Here is a 17,716-nt window from a genome sequence, read left to right as displayed (position 1 = left end):
TGTCTGGAACAACTGTCTTTCCCTTTTCCTGTCGACAACTGTTCACCGTGTCTTGGGAGGATCGTCTCTGTAGCCAACTTATTCGTTTCTTGATTGGCACAGGAATTTTGGTGTTTCATCACGCTTGAGGAAACCAATGTGTTTTGATCTTCCCACTTGGTATGCTAACGCTGTTACGACGATCAGACGTTGTCACGCGATATTCCAGCAGACTGGAGTTCTCTCTACTGTGTGCTTGCCCCGGACTGTACTCATAGCATAGAGCAACAACACCCCGCTCTTCCATGGGGCATTGCTTAGTTGACAGTTGATAGTTACCTTCAAGCTTTCAACTGGCGCATCGTTCAAAACATCTTACCGGTGAAAGAACGTTTATGTCTCTCCAATATCAGTGTTACCGAGTCTGTCCTTCACATGTTGGTCTTTTGTCCGACGTCGAATGAGATATGGAAAAAGATGGTTCGCCTTTTCGGTGTCCCTTCGATCTCGGCTAAGACCATATTGTATCAAGTGCCGGTCCCCGTTCCCAGTCACCTGGCCTTTACGTTTCACTACACCTTATTACATGGTTTATCTGTAATCAATTCGTTTTTAAGCGGGCTCCAGTGACGTGCTTTAAGATACTGACTAAGGCCAGGTTCAAACTATTACTCCGCCTTGAGGCGAACTATCGGTTACTAAGTCGGAGGGACTTTTATCACCGCTGGCGCCCGGTTGATGTTTTAGACTGTCTGTATTATTGTTTATTTGTATTTACATTTTTACCGCTTTCATTGTGTGTGTGTGTGTGTGTGGGCGCGCGTGCATGACGTTCGATTGGTAATTTGAGGGTCGTGGGTTCGAATCCCGGTCGAACCAAACATACTCGCCCTTTCAGTCGCGGGGGCGTTATAATGTGACGATCAATCCCACTATTCGTTGGTAAAAGAGTAGCCCAAGAGTTGGCGGTGGGTGGTGATGACTAGTTGCCTTCTCTCTAGTCTTATACTGCTAAATTAGAGACGACTAGCGCAGATAGCTCTCGAGTAGCTTTGCGCGAAATTCAAAACAAAAACATTTGTATTTCTTTTACATTCATTATTGGTACATACAGTGGAGCACCATTAAGCCGCGGACCAGTAAACCGCGAAATCGCTTAAGCCGCTGTAGCAAGTCTTGTGAGCGAGGATTATCGCGGCTCACCGCTAATTTAACAACGTGTAAAAACGCGGCTTACGAATTTAATTCTGGCTTTATAACAATAACGTCATACGTTACCAAGAAATAAACTGTATTTGAATTATACGAGGGCTGTTAAAAAATACGCGGACTGTTTGAATTGCGCGGCTCCAGTTGGTTCCAGGAATCCGCTTGGTGTCGCTAGGTTCGCACAGATCAGCTGATTACGACGCCATTTCCCGATTGCAGATATCTTCATTTGTGTATTAGCTACGTGGTTTTAAGTGAAGTGCGATTTTTTCGTTTGGCGGATTTCAGAATGAATGACCTGAAGGAGCAACGACTTGCTGTAAAATTTTGTGTTAAACTTGGAAAATCTGCGACTGAAACTTTTGCTATGCTTAACACGGCTTACGGTGATGTTGCTATGAAGCGTACGGCATGTTTCAAGTGGCATGAACGTTTTAAGGATGGTCGACAGTCCATTGAAGATGATGAGCGTCCTGGACGTCCTTCCACGTCAACTGACGACCCACACGTCGACAAAATCAACACCCTAGTGCGGGCAAATCGACGTCTGATTGTCAGGGAGCTTGCTGAAGAGTGTGGGATATCAGTTGGATCTTGTTACGAGATTTTGACCGAAAAATTGAAGATGCACCGCGTTGCTGCGAAATTCGGCCCTCAGAACTCGTGAGTTTTTGGCCAAACACTCGATCACTGTTCTTCCCCACCCACCCCCTACTCACCTGACCTTGCTCCTTGCGATTTTTTCTTGTTCCCCAAACTCAAAAGACCCTTGAAAGGAAGAAGATTTGAGACGATTTCCGAGATTAAGGCAAATGCGACGATGGAGCTGGAGGACATTACAAAAGAAGCGTACCAGGACTGTTTCAACAAGTGAAAACACCGTTGGGATAAGTGTGTGCGTTGGGGAGGAGAGTACTTTGAAGGGGTCCCAAACCTGTAACTTCTAAATAAAGTACATTTTGTTTTATGACGTTAGTCCGCGTATTTTTTGAACAGACCTCGTATTATCTGTATTTGTAATTTTTAAAATTAATAAATTGAATAAAATTTTTGTGATAATGTAAAAAGTGGATAAAAATTTAATGTGGTTTCGTATACATTCGTAAGAATTTCAAATGTAATAACTCAGCATGAAACTAACTTTTTTGTTTATATTTGTTATGTTTTTAAAAATGTGAAATAAAATGGTTTGAAATGTATTTTATTTGTTTTTTCTCATTGTTTAACTGGCTATTAATAAATTCGGTATTAAAAATTTAATAATTTATGCAACTGTGCAATATCGCTACCACGAGATTTAAAATGGCGGCCCGCATGTAACACGGAAAGACGAAATTTTACAATAAAAAGGTTTATTTTTATTGTAATCTTTATATTATTAATAAATCTTAATCAAAATTGTGTGGTATATTTTACTTATTAAAAAGGGGAAAAGCAAACCATCGCAATGCATTGGTCGTTTGTGTTAAAACGGCACTTGCCAATTGTATCTGAATAGTCTATACATTAATATTATAATGATCACGCAATGGCCCGGATGAGGCTCCTCGGCGGAGCTGTTGGCGGCTTCGGCTTTTCAGTCATAAAGGTTTAAGCCGCGGACCACTTAAGCCGCGGTTAACCAGGTTGACCCCCCAAGTACCGCGGCTTAACGGCGCTCCACTGTATTGTGTATTACATGCTATGTTCATTTGTACAGTTGTTTTGTTGTAATTAGATTCAAAATAATTGTTTTTGTACTTTTTCCTTTAACTTTCTTTTTGTAATATATATATTTTTTGTATTTTTTATTTAATTCCTTGTACATACTTTCACGTACAGATTCATTTGTAATCTTTTTGTTTCAATTTAAAATTTGTATTTTTAATTCTTATTTTTGTATTTGTAACTTTTAATGTTAATTCACATAATTGTATATTTTGTACCTTTATTTGTTTTTGATAGTTAGTTACCCACCATGTTTGATCTCATTGTTGTACATACTTAGTATGGTTGTTGTTTTGTGCTGATATCTTGTTTAATAAATTCAAAAACATCTACCATATTGAGGGCAGGAATACTAACATCAAGAGGCAAGTTTCACATTACTTACCCTCAAATGGTAGTATATTAGTTCCTTATTTTTTACCTTTATCTTATTCTTATTTTAACTTGGGAGAGCAGTCATCTTCCCATAACTGTCTGCAGGCAGTGAAGGGTGATATAGCACCCATGTCTCGCCCTTCTAATTTCTAGTCTAATTGTGTCTATTTATTACGCAAGACTAGCGAATTGAAGGTTAAGACTGATAGACGGTGTATCCCCACCACAATGTAGGTTCTATTGCGCAGTCATCTCTAAAACCTAGGATACATTTTATAATCTCACGTTGCAGCTTGTATCCCAAGATATATATTTTTAATGCATCGTATTTTGTTTATTTTTTAAGTCTAATATGTTTTGTTTTGGCTTTAAAAATTTGGAATTTTCTTTTTTAACGAAATCATTCCTAATGGTTTGATTTACTTACTTAACTACATTTAAATGTATTTATTTAAATTCCACTAAAATATATAGATGAGAGAGATCGAAAATTTCAGTACATCACACTGAAACTATATTAAATTAATAAAATATTTCCACGGAAGTATTATAGCTACCTAATTAAAATAAAATGCAAACGGAAGGAAGACTGGATCTTTCTGGATGGTACAAGTATCAAAGAAGAGTGGGTCCATCAGCCCTTAATAAAACACATGCATGCAATCAACACAAGTCCATTTTTGGGCATAGAAATCAACAACGAGGATATTATCCGAATCCTAGTCATTAACGACATGGTATAATGCTTCTTTTATTTGTTTTACATTTAGTGACAAGCTACATGAGGGCTCTCTGCGCTAGCCGTCCTTAATTTAGCAGAGAAAGGCTAGAGCGAAAGCCATTAGTCATTACTACCCACTGCCAACTATTGAGCAATTCGTTTACCACTGAATAGTGGGATTCACCATAATTTTATAACGCCCTCACGGCTGAAATAGCGAACGTGTTTGGTGAAATGAAGTTTCAAATACACGACTCTTAGATTGCGAGTTAAGCGCCCCTAACCACCAGGCCAGGTTAGGCTCAGGTATAATTCACATACTCTCAAATTCATTTACCCTATTATTAAAAATGAAAGAAGGGGATTTTTTTCACTGTATTTACTAAAGAATAACATAAGCCACGTTTTTTAATGCAATACATTTTGATTTTATACAGCAATTTACTAACGCAAATTTTAAAGTTACATCTTTCAAAGTAGACACTTTGGTGAATGAAAATTTCAATATTAAAAGTTTTTCTTCGATCTACATTTATATAGTTTACACGTTTTTCCTTTAAATAAATTATGCAAGATAAACTGCTAGGTTATAATTTACAATCATACAACATTTTAGTATTTGTTTTAAAAATTGAATAAGGCAAAGTATTGTAAGCCCTCAAAATTATCGTCAAGCCATTAAAGGGGTCAATTTATTGATAAATCTTCTTCAAAGGGATCTTATAATCAAACTCTTCAATTATCTTCCGTGTCCAAAAAGGGGAAACGAGCCCCGGATTTCATTATTGTAGCTCTGTAGATTTACCTTTGAACCCTGGAGGACTATTAGTTAAAAACAGTGTATAATTTTTTCATAAAGTAACTTTCAAATTACAATCTGAAACCACTTTAATTAGTTTGTTTTGAATTTCGTCCAAAGTTGCTTGAAGGCTAATGATCCCTAATTTAGCTGCTCTCGGGGGCTTGAATAATAGTATAACGCCCTCACATCTGAAAGGGCAAGCATGTTCGGTGACGGCAATTCGCAGATTGCTAATTGAGTGCCGAAGCCACCAGACCATACTGGGATCATTTTAAGGGAAGGAGAGGGTGAAATACAGAAGATGTAGTTTTCTCTATAGTAGAATGAACGAAGGAGTGTCGTTTTTCGCTATACGTGTAAAACAAAACTTCTGTCATATGTAATGCTTTAATAAATCGCCGAAATAAAGAAGCATGTGAATAAAAAAAATTAAACATTTGTAAAATATATATGTCATAAATTGTGGTATTCATATATAACAAGCATTCGCTGGCTTCGTTTTCTCAACTTCAGAATTTGTACGTACGTATGAGATTTAACCACTTTTATTTAGTTCCGTTACCATCCAAAAACTTTTTGTTTCGAATTAATAAAAACCAGATACTGAATTTACACTTTTATAGAATTTACAGAACAAAACATCAAATAACAACAGTTTAAATTATTGTTAAATAATAACATCCATTGTATTATTTCGTTTATTTATACCTATCAGGCGTAATTTACATGAAAACATTAGTAAACAAAATTAAGGTTCAAGGATCTTTATTATTTCAATTGCTTTTCACAAAATTAATAAAAATATCACTGTACTCTAACAACATTTTGGTTAGAGGTGAATATTTTAAGATGAAAACCAGGTGAATTTTATAGAAATTGCTGATTAGTAACGTACACGTAAAAAGTTATGATACAGTAAACATTATTTCTAGGTTTCTCCATTGTTGATGGTTTATTTCGGGTGGTACATATACTTTATTCCTTACATACGTTATCTGGGTATTCACAAAATTCTGCAAAAAACAAAAAGTCTCTGTAAGAAATTATAATCATTAAAAAAAAGCAAAAAACTATCCATTTTCACGTTACAAACAAACGTAAGAGATAACTAAACACAACATGCAAATCAACCATGATTACTGTCTTACTGACAAGAGCACAAGGTCAAGACTATTTTTTTTTTTTATTTATTTAAATACAAAACCCTCTAATGCAGAATGTTAAAGCTATAGTATCAGTCTTACAGGTTCGTTAACGTCAAGGAGAAAATAAATAGTGTGCGTATACGGATTGTTTTTGTTTGTCGAGTAGATTATACAGAGCTAATATCAATCAGTGATGTCGAGAAAACCCACTTGTAGAGAAATATATATGTAAAAACGGCTCGTTTGGGTTTGAAAAATATTTTATGTTTAGAACTCTATATCTGAGACCCTAATCCAACTATAGACATTCCCAGCAACCCATTAGCAACCCTCACAGAATTCACCACGATAAAGACAAACTTCATGTTCAACAACCACAACAATATACAAACAAATGGCCTAAGCATGGGCAACCCAGTATCACCAGTTCTAGCCAATATTTTTATGGCACAAGTTGAAACACAAGCAATTAACACAGCATTACATCCACCATTATACTGGTACAGATATGTAGATGACACGGTTGCGGGATTCAGATCTACAGAACACATACTTAATATTTTCGATCACATTAACTCTATACATCCCAACATTAACTTCACATGTGAACAGGAAGAAAGCAATCAAATATCATTTCTTAACCTCAAAATTACAAGAACTGACACACAATTCAAAACAGAAATCCACCGAAAAATCACCTATACTGGACTATACATTCCTTGGGATTCAGCACATGAAACAAAACAAAAACCCAACATACTAAGAAACCAAATAAACACAGTCATAAAACTATGCTCACCAGATAAAATTAACAATGAATTAGACAAAATAAAATAATACTTCATCAACATCAATAAGTTTCCTCCACAAACCGTAGAAAACATTATACGCACACACCTAGACAGAAAGCAAAATCAACCAACAAAAGTAAATATATCTCACGAATCAAAAAATCACGAAACCAAATACTGCTGCATACCATATATTCCCGACATCAGCAGACAAATGACCAACATTTTGCAAAAACTAGTAACAAAATATGACATTCCACTTGATACCAAATTTATTCAAAACCAGGCACAAAACTAAGGTCTATACTATGTAAAAACTACATTGACAAACACCACACCAACATTATTTATAAAATACAATGTGATAACTGCCACGACTTCTATATTGGAGAAACAAGTAGAAAAATGGAAACCAGATTCAAAGAACATAAAAAGTCACCTTCACACGTTTTCGAAAACTGCAAGTCAAATAAACACTCAAAATACTAAATAAAGAAACAAACATAAACAAACGCAAAATTAAAGAAGCCTTACTTATACAACAACTTAAACCCAAAATAAACCAATATAAAGGAACGCCTTTATACCTATATTAAATATAATAAAATAAAATTATATATTCAAACATCTAACACCGCCCTCTACATTCCGACACTCAGTTACACAACCCCTTCCGAACATGTGGTCAGCTTCCGGTCAGTTACCTCTTTCTTTCTTTGTGAACCTGACGATGACAGAAGAAGGTCGAAACGTTGTTCGCTCTTCTATGTAAAATATTTTCTCAACCCAAACGAGCCATTTTTGTATATACAGAGCTAATATGATAAGTCCACGGTAGTGTTAACTGTAGTACCTTTTAAAACTTAAGTCAATTTGAAAAGTATATTCAACATGTGGGCTTCTTGATTTCCAAACAACGTTTTGGGTCCCAGGCCAAGTTTCTCATCAAGTTTGTATTTTATGAAAAGAGAATAAATAGCGAGACAATAGCGCGACCTTCATAGAGGGCTTTTCACCTTTGAAAAATTTTAATAAATATGAATCTCATTTGAGTCTATTTTTTTTTATTAAATTGATATTTATTGTTTGTTTTCGAACTTCGCGCAAAGCTACACGAAGGCTATCTAATTTAACAGTGTAAGACTAGAGCAGTGGTTCTTAACCTTTTTCATCGTCTTACCCCCTGAGACTCTCCAGGGTAGTACCGTGACCCTATATTAATTTTTGTAATGGTGAACTTTGCGTAAAGGTAGAATAAAACAAAACTATATATAAAGATCTTAGTGCCCGGCATGGCCGAGCGCGTTAGGCGTGCGACTCGTAATCCGAGGATCTCGGGTTCGCATCCCAGTCGCGCTAAACATGCTCGCCCTTTCAGCCGTGGGGGCGTTATAATGTTACGATCAATCCCACTATTCGTTGGTACAATAGTAGCCCAAGAGTTGGCGGTGGGCGGTGATGACTAGCTGCCTTCCCTCTAGTCTTACACTGCAAAATTAGGGACGGCTCAGGTTTCTCCTCCTGGTTGGGGGTTGTGCAGTAGGCTAACAATCTACTCACTTAAAAAACTAGCCTGTTAATTAATCCGCAAGCGATTGCGGCCCTTCCTTGTTCCTTCATGGAATCTAGAGGCATAATAATATAAAGATCTTAATTTATTGAAAATGTTACCTAAAATAAACGACTTTAAGAAATGCTACAAGTGCTAAACAAATGCAAGATCCATGGAATTACTGAAAATCATACAAAACCTACTTATTCACTCAATGTGAGGGTTATATACTAAATACGATGGAAACTTTAAGTTTTTAGTTCGATGTATTAATATTATATAGTTTAAAAAATTTAGGCAATGCAAAACGTTGTAATATATGAAAATTTTTACTCAAAATTGGACAGGTGGTTGCGTAACAAGCATCTAGACGAGGTTCAACTGCCGCACTTCAGAGTGTTTCTCATTGGTGGGCAGTTACAGGCCATTTCCACAAAAAACTACAAATTGCTCCGTGATTTTCCCAATAATTCCCAAACCATACGTGACCCCCGAGAAACTTCAAACGGTCCCTCCAGGACTAGAGGGAAGGCTGCTAGTCATCACCACCCACCGCAAACTCAGTGATCATTGTCAGTTTACTTTTCTATTTTGTAAATTAAGAGAAGACACTTACTGTTTCCTTTTGCACACGGGCAAAAATCCACGTAGGAGTTCAACTTGATCTGACCACTGGTACAACGTTCTCCTTTAATTGCCATCTTCTGACAAGTTCTCTTTTCGGTCTTACGATTGTAGAGACAACAACCACTTTTACAATCGTTAGTGTAGCGACATGTTGCACCTATCTCCCAGGTTTTATCCTAAAAGAAATGGAAAGCACATTTTTTGTTAATCTAAACCCGATTAAGATAATTTGCAAATTACTTATTAAATAACAGTAATAAATTCTATTCGAATACAAAGGTTTCAGTGAACTGACGGGGGAGGACGTGTCCCCTTGGGGTACAGACAAGGGCGTATTAAGCAATGGGTTTTCGAGCCTTGGGTCTAAAGCGCAACAAATTATGGGATGCGTATTAGGGATTTTTTTAAATTGCATTTTCATTTTTTGCTTGTTTTCTTGTTGGTGAATAATTTTCCTGGCACGTTACTGAGAAGGAAGAAGTGTCTTAAATTGTGGGTGAAAAGCACCAGTTAATCTTTACACGCTTCAGGGTGCACCAGCATGACAGGAGATCCGCAGGTTTAACTCGTTGTGAAATCAGACAATTTCAATTCATATTGTTAAGGATATAGTGCCATACTTCTAAGCGATTATGAACCTTTACGCCCAAGATTCTTCTGTGACAGTTTTCATGGTACACGTATATTCCACTTCTACACTGTGGTTTATATAATGTACAAGCTGAGGTAATGCTATGATAAATAGCATAAAAATCATAACTATTTATGTACAACATATTAAAGTATTTATCATTACGTGACCAAATGTTTTATATAAAAATTTAAGAATTCATTGTATATATATATTTAAAACATGGTAGCTGCCAAATGAGTGGATGTATAGGAGAGATTTTTTGTTACACGCGTTCAACACCCAGCTCTCAATGTCCTTCCCTAGCGTTTCATGTTATTATTTAATTGACGGTCATTGTCCGCATACTATGTGTCTTACAGACCGAAATTGAAACGTTACGGGTCAAAGTAGGAAGCGATTGTAATTCAAGAAATGACTCTTCATATCAGCTTTATAGTAGGTAACTACTGAAGAAAAAAATTCAGTCGAGTTTATTATTATTATTACATTAGTGAAGGTAATTTTGTCATTACACTCTATAAATATATAATTTATATATTAATATACATTATCAATTTAAGGGTCTATCATAGATCGATAGATTCACAACCTGCGTGGCGGCGTATGATGCGACTGTCAACTCCACTCTTTATTGATAAAAGAGAAACCCAAGTGCTGGCGATGGGTGGTATTGATTTTCCTTTAACCTATATCTGCTAAATTATGTACGGTTATTGCAGATATCCCATGTTGCTTTGCGCGAAGTTCAAATCAAACCAAACTAAGTGAAAATTTAATCAAACGTATGAAAACAGTTGACATCACAAGTAATTTCTGAAGCGCATAATAAAACAACATAAAAGTTAAACCACATGTTTTTAATTTGCTATAAAAATTATGCAATTAACAAAATGCACATAAAACATTTTGGAAAAATAATTCATATATTGGGTTGAGGAATAATTCGTGAGCGTTTTTTCAAGTTAAAAAATATATTCATAAATGAAACGCTTTCGCAAAATATTTCATGTCATTTGGTAGATAATTTTTTGCTCTAATAGATGGTGTGTTTGATTTTCATATGTCTTTAATTTTTGCTTTCATTTTCAGCTCATTAAATGGAATGTCAAGTGGACAAAATCGAGCATTTTCGACACCATCTGCTTTTCGCATTTAATTTCTTGCAATTTCGTTTCAAACAATGCATACTATATACCTAGGTATTACATGAAATAAAGTATCATAATAAATGTTTTGGGTGTAATGTGTTCATGCATTGAAGTATTGTATAGTCTTGCATGTAATGCTTGAATGAAATTATTTAAAAACGCTCACGAATTATTCCTCAACCTAATATTTTTTTTGTATAAAACGCATTAATCTGGTTCATATATGTTCACGTACTGGCAATATGCCAGTAGACTACATAGTCCATATAGTCTAGAGGCAGGTTGAAATAATTGAGTGGAAAAACAAAATCTTGTTTGTAAGAGTCATGTTCTTCATCTGAATTATCTATTCATATATTCTGGAATTTCCACTTCAAACCCGTTTTGAAGTGGTAAAGGTAGTTTACAAAACGTCACAAAAAAGGGGGTAGATTTCACAGAATGAAGCTAAATGGCCAGTTTTTCTTTTTTTCTGTACAACATTTTGAGCACTTTAGCGTTTCTTAATTTTTCGTTAAAAATTCTTTGAAAGCCTAAACGTTGTTTATTTTGTATATAACACTTTTCGAACACTTTGGCAGTACGTACTTGATATATTGCGACAGTTGCACTAAAGTGAACTGTTTCAGTTAATATATGATTTGAGACTTATTCTATGTCCAGGATACGGGTACGTCAGCTAGTTCTATAGAATGCGTGTTATCAAGTCCGTATTTCAAACAACAAATGTCTTACCATCATTACCATCGGTTAACATACGGATTCTGGATTATTCACCAGCTCACTACACGTACAAGAAAGAAAAGCGCCAATTCATACATATATACGCGTCATTACAAAACATCTCGCTAACAACATGGTTAACATAGTACAGTTTTACAATTACTTAGGCGGGTTGGGCGACAGGCGAATATAAAACACTATTGATTTTTAAAATACACTTGTCTAAATTACTTATGCACTAACTTTGCTTATGAAAATCAATGACTTAAAGCTTCATATAGAAATATCCTTTTTCTATATGCCTAAGAAAAAAGTAAGATTAAGGGAGAAAAAACACCTTGAATATAAACAGAACTTACTGATCTGTGAACGTTGTCGATTGGTTGCTGCACCAAAGAAGACTGGGGGTGGTAGAGTTTATCGCCTGATACGTTGAATATGAGGCACATGCAAACTACAAAGAAAATCGTGGTCCCGATAGATCCCATTATTGAAGTTTATGTGGCACTTCTCAGTCTAAGACTCTTTAAATAAGTTCCAGTAACTCACACGCTGCTCTAATATTCTAGGGAATAACGGTAGTTGATTAATAACAAAATGGTATTCCTTCTTAGTTCAAACGTTAATTATATCACTCTAACTAAACAAACAGGTTATGAAGTGTTTGCATCGAGTTTTCTCAGCAAAATTCCTTCCTTCAAGGATATACAACGTCAGTTATGGCACGTGAATAGGGAACTAACCAATGTCGGACCTAAACTTGTTTAGGTATCTAGCAGTTATAACTCTTGTTTCAATCACGTTCCCAGATTAGATTTATTACGCTAAATACCTTAAGGCTATCCGATCTAGAACAAACTGGTTTGTTTGGAGGAGTAAACAGTACAAAATTCGTGCTAACGAAACTGCTTTACCTTTCGTTATTTCCGGTGATGTCATTCCAATCCATTTGGTTTTCAGCGAATTCACGAAGTGCCAAGAAAAGATTCAAATGATTTATAATCTTGTATCTCGAAAATACTTTATATACATTATCTCATCTAAAGTCTTAATCTTAATAAGCTATCGTAAACTAACAATAATGCAAAGTTTGTAAAGTGAATTACAAGATTGTATTAATAGCACCCCCGCTAGTACAGCGGTAAGTCTACGGATTTACAACGCTGAAATTAGAGGTTCAATTCCCCTCGGTGGGCTCAGTAGATAGCCCGATGTGGCTTTGCTATAAGAATATAAAGGCATACTCTTTGCATCAAATTAAAAGGTATTGTTTTGTTTTTTTGCAATCACCCTTGTATGCGCCCTTGTGTTACAATTAATAACCTAGGATTAAAATTTACGATTGTAAATGTGATTGTAAATATGCTAAATTGATTTTTTCTTCTTCTTAAAGCAAAGTATCAAAACATATTAAAATACAGAGAAGGTGAAAAACCTTAACAGCTGTGACACTTGAAAATTCTTTTAGATGGGATTGATGTAGATTAATTTATGAGACCTTTTTCTCCTCCTTTTTATTAGATTATTTCTGTGCACCCCAATACCAAGTGTGGAACTCACGTATACCCGATTAAATGTTATTACTCATCAGAATATTGACCACTTTAACCTCAAATTGAAATTATTTTATGTAAGACTAGAGAAAATTAATATTTGAGACCTTGGGCGTGATCAAATATATAAATCGAAAGGGTTTGACCTCTTGAGTCCAAAACTGTAAATATATTTCAGATTGTTAAAGAGACACGGAACTTTGTGCTCGAATAAAAAAACAAAAAACTCAGAGTTGTTCTATGAGCCATTATGACGCCGCTAAAAAGTGTGAAATTGAAAATAACAACAACAAAATAAAATCACTTTACTTAATATATTTGAAAAATCTGGTACAAAGAAATTACCTCAATTAAAAGATATAGGGTTATTACATATAGGCAGAAAAAAATGAAAAGAGAAATATTGAATATTTGTTTTAACTTTGTGCGATTATTTCTAGTTTCGTACTTAAGAACGGTGTTTTATAAAATTGGTAGATATTATCAGTTCATAAAACACGTTAACTCTATGTGTATATCTATACATCTTTTATATCTACTAATATACGAAAATAACCTTTTTATATTATAGTACTAACAAGAAATAATTCAATAGTTTTAAAAGATGCAATATTATGATCTATATCTTATTGGTTATTGACTCTCCAGTGATTCAGCGATAACTCGAAGGGCTTATAACGCTTAAGATTTAGGATTAAATACTCTAAATCGACAAAACACAGATAGCTAGTCCATTTTGTGGTTTTGCGCTTAACAACAAACATATTGATTCTTTTACGATATGTCTGACAGTTCATTTCGTGTTCTGCTGTTGTGTCGTCAAAAAAGAAAGATTTTATATAGTACCTATAAATATTTGATAAATACACACATCATTAGAGCAGCGATAAAGTTGAATTTGATATCTTCCTTATGTCTCTGATACATACAAATATCGTTAGAGAAATGAAAAAGTTGAACTTGATATCTTAAATATCTTTATAATGTATAAAAACTAATGAATGTACTTGTCTTCGTTCGGGTTATTAAGTTAATGTATTCTAGTTCACTATGATAGAGTGTGTATTCTGAACCTATTTTACCACAGAAGAGCAGTCAAATATATTTAAAAATATATATTTATCAGAAACAAAACACTTCTTTTCTATGTGGCTTTTCGCTATCTTGTTACATTAAAAAGCTGCACACATGTGCAAGTACGTAGATAGATAAATACCAATACTCACCTGCGCATCTTCAGGGTCCATTTAGTATTTGTACAAAATTTTACGTTTCTGTGTTCTTTGCTCTTGGAGCTATGGCAGTCTCTCTCTCTCATACACACACAGTCATTCCCTTAAATTATTATAGATACTATTAGTAAAAAGGTTGAATTTGATATCTTACCTATAGTGATATCTAATATATACAAATACGGGTAGAACAGTGAAAAAGCTGAATTTGATATTTTGCCTATACTGATATCTAAAACATATATATATACATATCAACTCCCAGCCGTGGGGGTGTATAATGTGACGGTCAATCCCACTATTCGTTGGTAAAGAGTAGCCCAAGAGTTGGCGGTGGGTGGTGATGACTAGCTGCCTTCCCTCTAGTCTTACACTGCTAAATTAGGGACGGCTAGCACAGATAGCCCTCGAGTAGCTTTGTGCGAAATTTCCAAACAAACAAACAAATACATATCAAACACAAAAACTTATACTTCGTATACTAATATTTTTTGGATATGATATTGTATACTTGAATGAGCAAAATTTATAAAATATGCAACCAGTGCTGCTTGTTTAAAGTAAATAAACAACTAGATAACCGACTTAGACTACTCACGTAGGAGGCAGGATATGGAGAACGAATCTGATGACCGCGTGGAACGTTTTACTGACTGCGAGGTTAAACTTAAGCGAGTTAAACCTATTGCACAAAAGTGATTCCCACAAAACACTTCTAATATAAAAGCCATTTTGAGCTGAATGGTATGATCACAAATGACAAACTCAACGACTTATCTAGTAAGAGACATCAGATATAGCGCCGCTTTTAATATGTGGGGGTAAACGTTAAAATTCAACATGGTGACGGTACCGGTACTTTAAATATTATATAATGTATTATAATTTCGAATAGCCTAAGTTGAATGACAAATTAGACTTAAAGGATAAATGTCAATACGTATTCAATTTATGATACTTACCAATAATATTGATACACACACAGTTTTCTTTTTTTACCCCTGAAGTTATATAGTATTTTCGTAAAAACATTAATGTCTGATATAAAACCACTGAAGTTGACGGTTTATAATGTTCGAAATCTATAAACGTTCCTGGTCACATATCTGAAGTACCCGATTAATGAGCGTTGTAATAATCATAGTTATATCTGTTTATCTTCAAAGCACATCATGTATAATAAACTGATAACATATACTGTTTCTAGGCTCGTTGCGTTGGTTATATTTATAGGCGTGGGAGCAGTTTCTTAAAATTTCAGTAAATTTATGTAAATTCAACGTGATTTACAAGTTTAGTGAATAGGTTTGTTTGTTCTGTTTATATTTGAACTTCGCGCAAAGTTACACGAGGGCTACCTGCGCTAGTCTTCTCTAATTTAACAATGTAAGACTAGAGAGAAGGCAGCTAGTCATCATCACCCACCGCCTACTCTTGGGCTACTCTTTTACCAACGAAATGACCGCACATTATATCGCCTCCACGGCTGAAAGGGCATATTTGATGTGACGAAGATTCAAACCCGCGACCCTCAAATTACTAGTCGAGTGCCTTAACCACCTGTACATTTCTAAATTAGAGCAGTGAAAGAGCAAATGATGAACTTGAAAAGTAAATCAACTCATATAGCTTTTCGAATCGTTAATTTAAGTTACGAGTTATTTGAACACACATACAAATATTTTCACATTCTCTTTGTGCAACGAAACTTCCAAATAGCTTTATATCCCAATTTAGCAGCTGCACAAACTATATCAATACGCATAATAGGCCGGACATTCTCTGTTTAGCAGCTGCGCAAAGTGTATGAATACATATAATAGGCCGCACATTCTTAGTTTAGTAGCTGCACAAAGTGTATCACTACACATGAAATGCCTACCATTCTAGTTTAACTGCTACGTAAAGTGTATCAATACATATGATTGGCTAACCATTCTTAGTTTAACAACTGCCCAAAGTGCAGTTAGGCCCGACGATAGGCCCGACGTTCTTAGTTTATCTCGCACAAAAAAGTAATTCTTAATTTCGCCATCACGTAATTCATTTAAGAGTAACTCATTCAAGTATCAGATCACGTTAACTGGTTACTTCCTCTCTGGTTCGCATTTCAATATTATGGACACGAAAGGGCCTCTGACCTGGCCGTTTATATTATTGTGTCCATTTGGTTTGTTTCGCTCAAGTGAACAAAGAAACGAACATCAGGACAGCTGAAATTTAAGGTGTTTTTTGTCATAGCCAATTCAAGGTTTTTAAAAAAAACTACCAGCATAACCTTTCTTCAACGACACAACCAACAAAATGTTAACATTATTCATATTTCCTCACTCTCTGCTCTGGGGACTTTGATTCGCATCAAAGATTAACTGTTGCATTTTAAGAACTAATTGAAATAAACCACGGCGTACAACCAGTGGACCATTATGATAAGTCTTTGAATTCACAGCGCGAAAATCAAGGTTTCGTTTCCCTCGGAGGATACAGCAAATAGCCCAATGTGATAAGAAAAACATACACACACACGTTATGTCCACTATCTTTAAATTTATATCTTCTTTGTTTACTGAATGCTAAAACTCTGGTAATAGATAGAAGGTGAATAAACCACATATTTACAGTAGACAATGAGGTTAAGGTAGACAGGAGCCTTGAAAAATATCGTAGATGTGTGGTATATCATGTCTGTTATTGATGTAACTTTTTTTTTTTATTCTAGCCCCAAGGTTGCGCCTTGTGTGTGAGTAATGATTTACTCATGGGAAAATGACTCCAAGGTTAAGTCTTGTGTATGAGTAAACTGCAGTTTTCTAATGAGAATGATCATTCACGTGAATACTAATATTCGTCCTTAAAATAAACGACGTTATAACTTTAAGTAAATAACCTGCTAATTTCTCAGACTTGGACAGAAAATATACAGATGTCAGAGAACTTTAAAAGGTATAAAGAGCTACAAAGGTCACGAATTAATGTTCTCAAGTGAAAATAATTTTACTTTGTATGAATTTATACTTTTTTTCATTGAATAAATATTGTTTCATTTTGTTTTTTGTGAATCTATGTCCAGTCTCCTTCTTTGTATGAATTCAGTTAGTTACAGTGAAAATCAGAATTACTTCGTAAATTTTTTGCTATTAATTACCAACTCGTTATTTTATCTTTTTCAGAATGGATTTCATTTAAAACTACGTCTGTACCACAGCTGTTACTTTTCAAGCAAATGTTGCATCTGTAGTTGAAACTTTCTTGCAGCATGTAAACATAATCATGCCACCTACACATTCTACGCAGAGCTGTAGTCGTAAAATTTTTGTACATTTTATGAGCAAAGAATAGAGTATAGATTAATAACAACGTGTCTTTTACACACACCTCTCCAGTAGCTTATTGGTAAGACTGAGGCTTTATAAAGTAAACGTTTGAGTTACGATACCCTTTGTAGACAGAACACGAACATATCTTTATTATAGCTTAACTATAAGAAGGTTTTATTATTACACATATATTAATAATGT

At 34.9% G+C, this 17,716-nt stretch overlaps 1 protein-coding gene across 2 annotated transcripts; it reads right to left on the bottom strand.

Annotated features, from left to right (window-relative positions):
* Positions 1–5,541: 5,541 nt before the first annotated feature.
* Positions 5,542–12,176, bottom strand: LOC143235097 (U-scoloptoxin(18)-Er1a-like). Of its 2 annotated transcripts, none has more exons than XM_076472908.1 (3): positions 11,773–12,176; positions 8,898–9,084; positions 5,542–5,806 (listed from the first exon to the last, which is right to left on the bottom strand). In XM_076472908.1, the coding sequence occupies exons 1-3, from the start codon at positions 11,899–11,901 to the stop codon at positions 5,769–5,771; spliced, it is 354 nt and encodes a 117-aa protein (XP_076329023.1). In that variant the 5' UTR covers positions 11,902–12,176; the 3' UTR covers positions 5,542–5,768. The 2 variants fall into 2 exon arrangements, with proteins under 2 accessions (XP_076329023.1, XP_076329024.1); XM_076472909.1 differs by lacking the exon at positions 11,773–12,176 and adding an exon at positions 11,426–11,575.
* Between the last annotated feature and the right edge of the window lie 5,540 nt (positions 12,177–17,716).

The sequence above is a fragment of the Tachypleus tridentatus genome, chromosome 12 (genome assembly GCF_004210375.1).
Source record: "Tachypleus tridentatus isolate NWPU-2018 chromosome 12, ASM421037v1, whole genome shotgun sequence".
In the NCBI taxonomy this organism is placed as follows: domain Eukaryota; kingdom Metazoa; phylum Arthropoda; class Merostomata; order Xiphosura; family Limulidae; genus Tachypleus; species Tachypleus tridentatus.
Note: the sequence above shows the minus strand (reverse complement) of the source record. Positions and strands in the feature narration are given on the sequence as shown.

Excerpts from the sequence above, each read along its gene's own strand:
- LOC143235097 (XM_076472908.1), bottom strand. The coding sequence starts at position 11,901 with ATGGGATCTATCGGGACCACGATTTTCTTTGTAGTTTGCATGTGCCTC. Across the intron at positions 9,085-11,772 it reads TCGACAACGTTCACAGATCA|GATAAAACCTGGGAGATAGG; the intron begins GTAAGTTCTGTT and ends CATTTCTTTTAG. Across the intron at positions 5,807-8,897 it reads CCCGTGTGCAAAAGGAAACA|AATTTTGTGAATACCCAGAT; the intron begins GTAAGTGTCTTC and ends TGTTTTTTGCAG.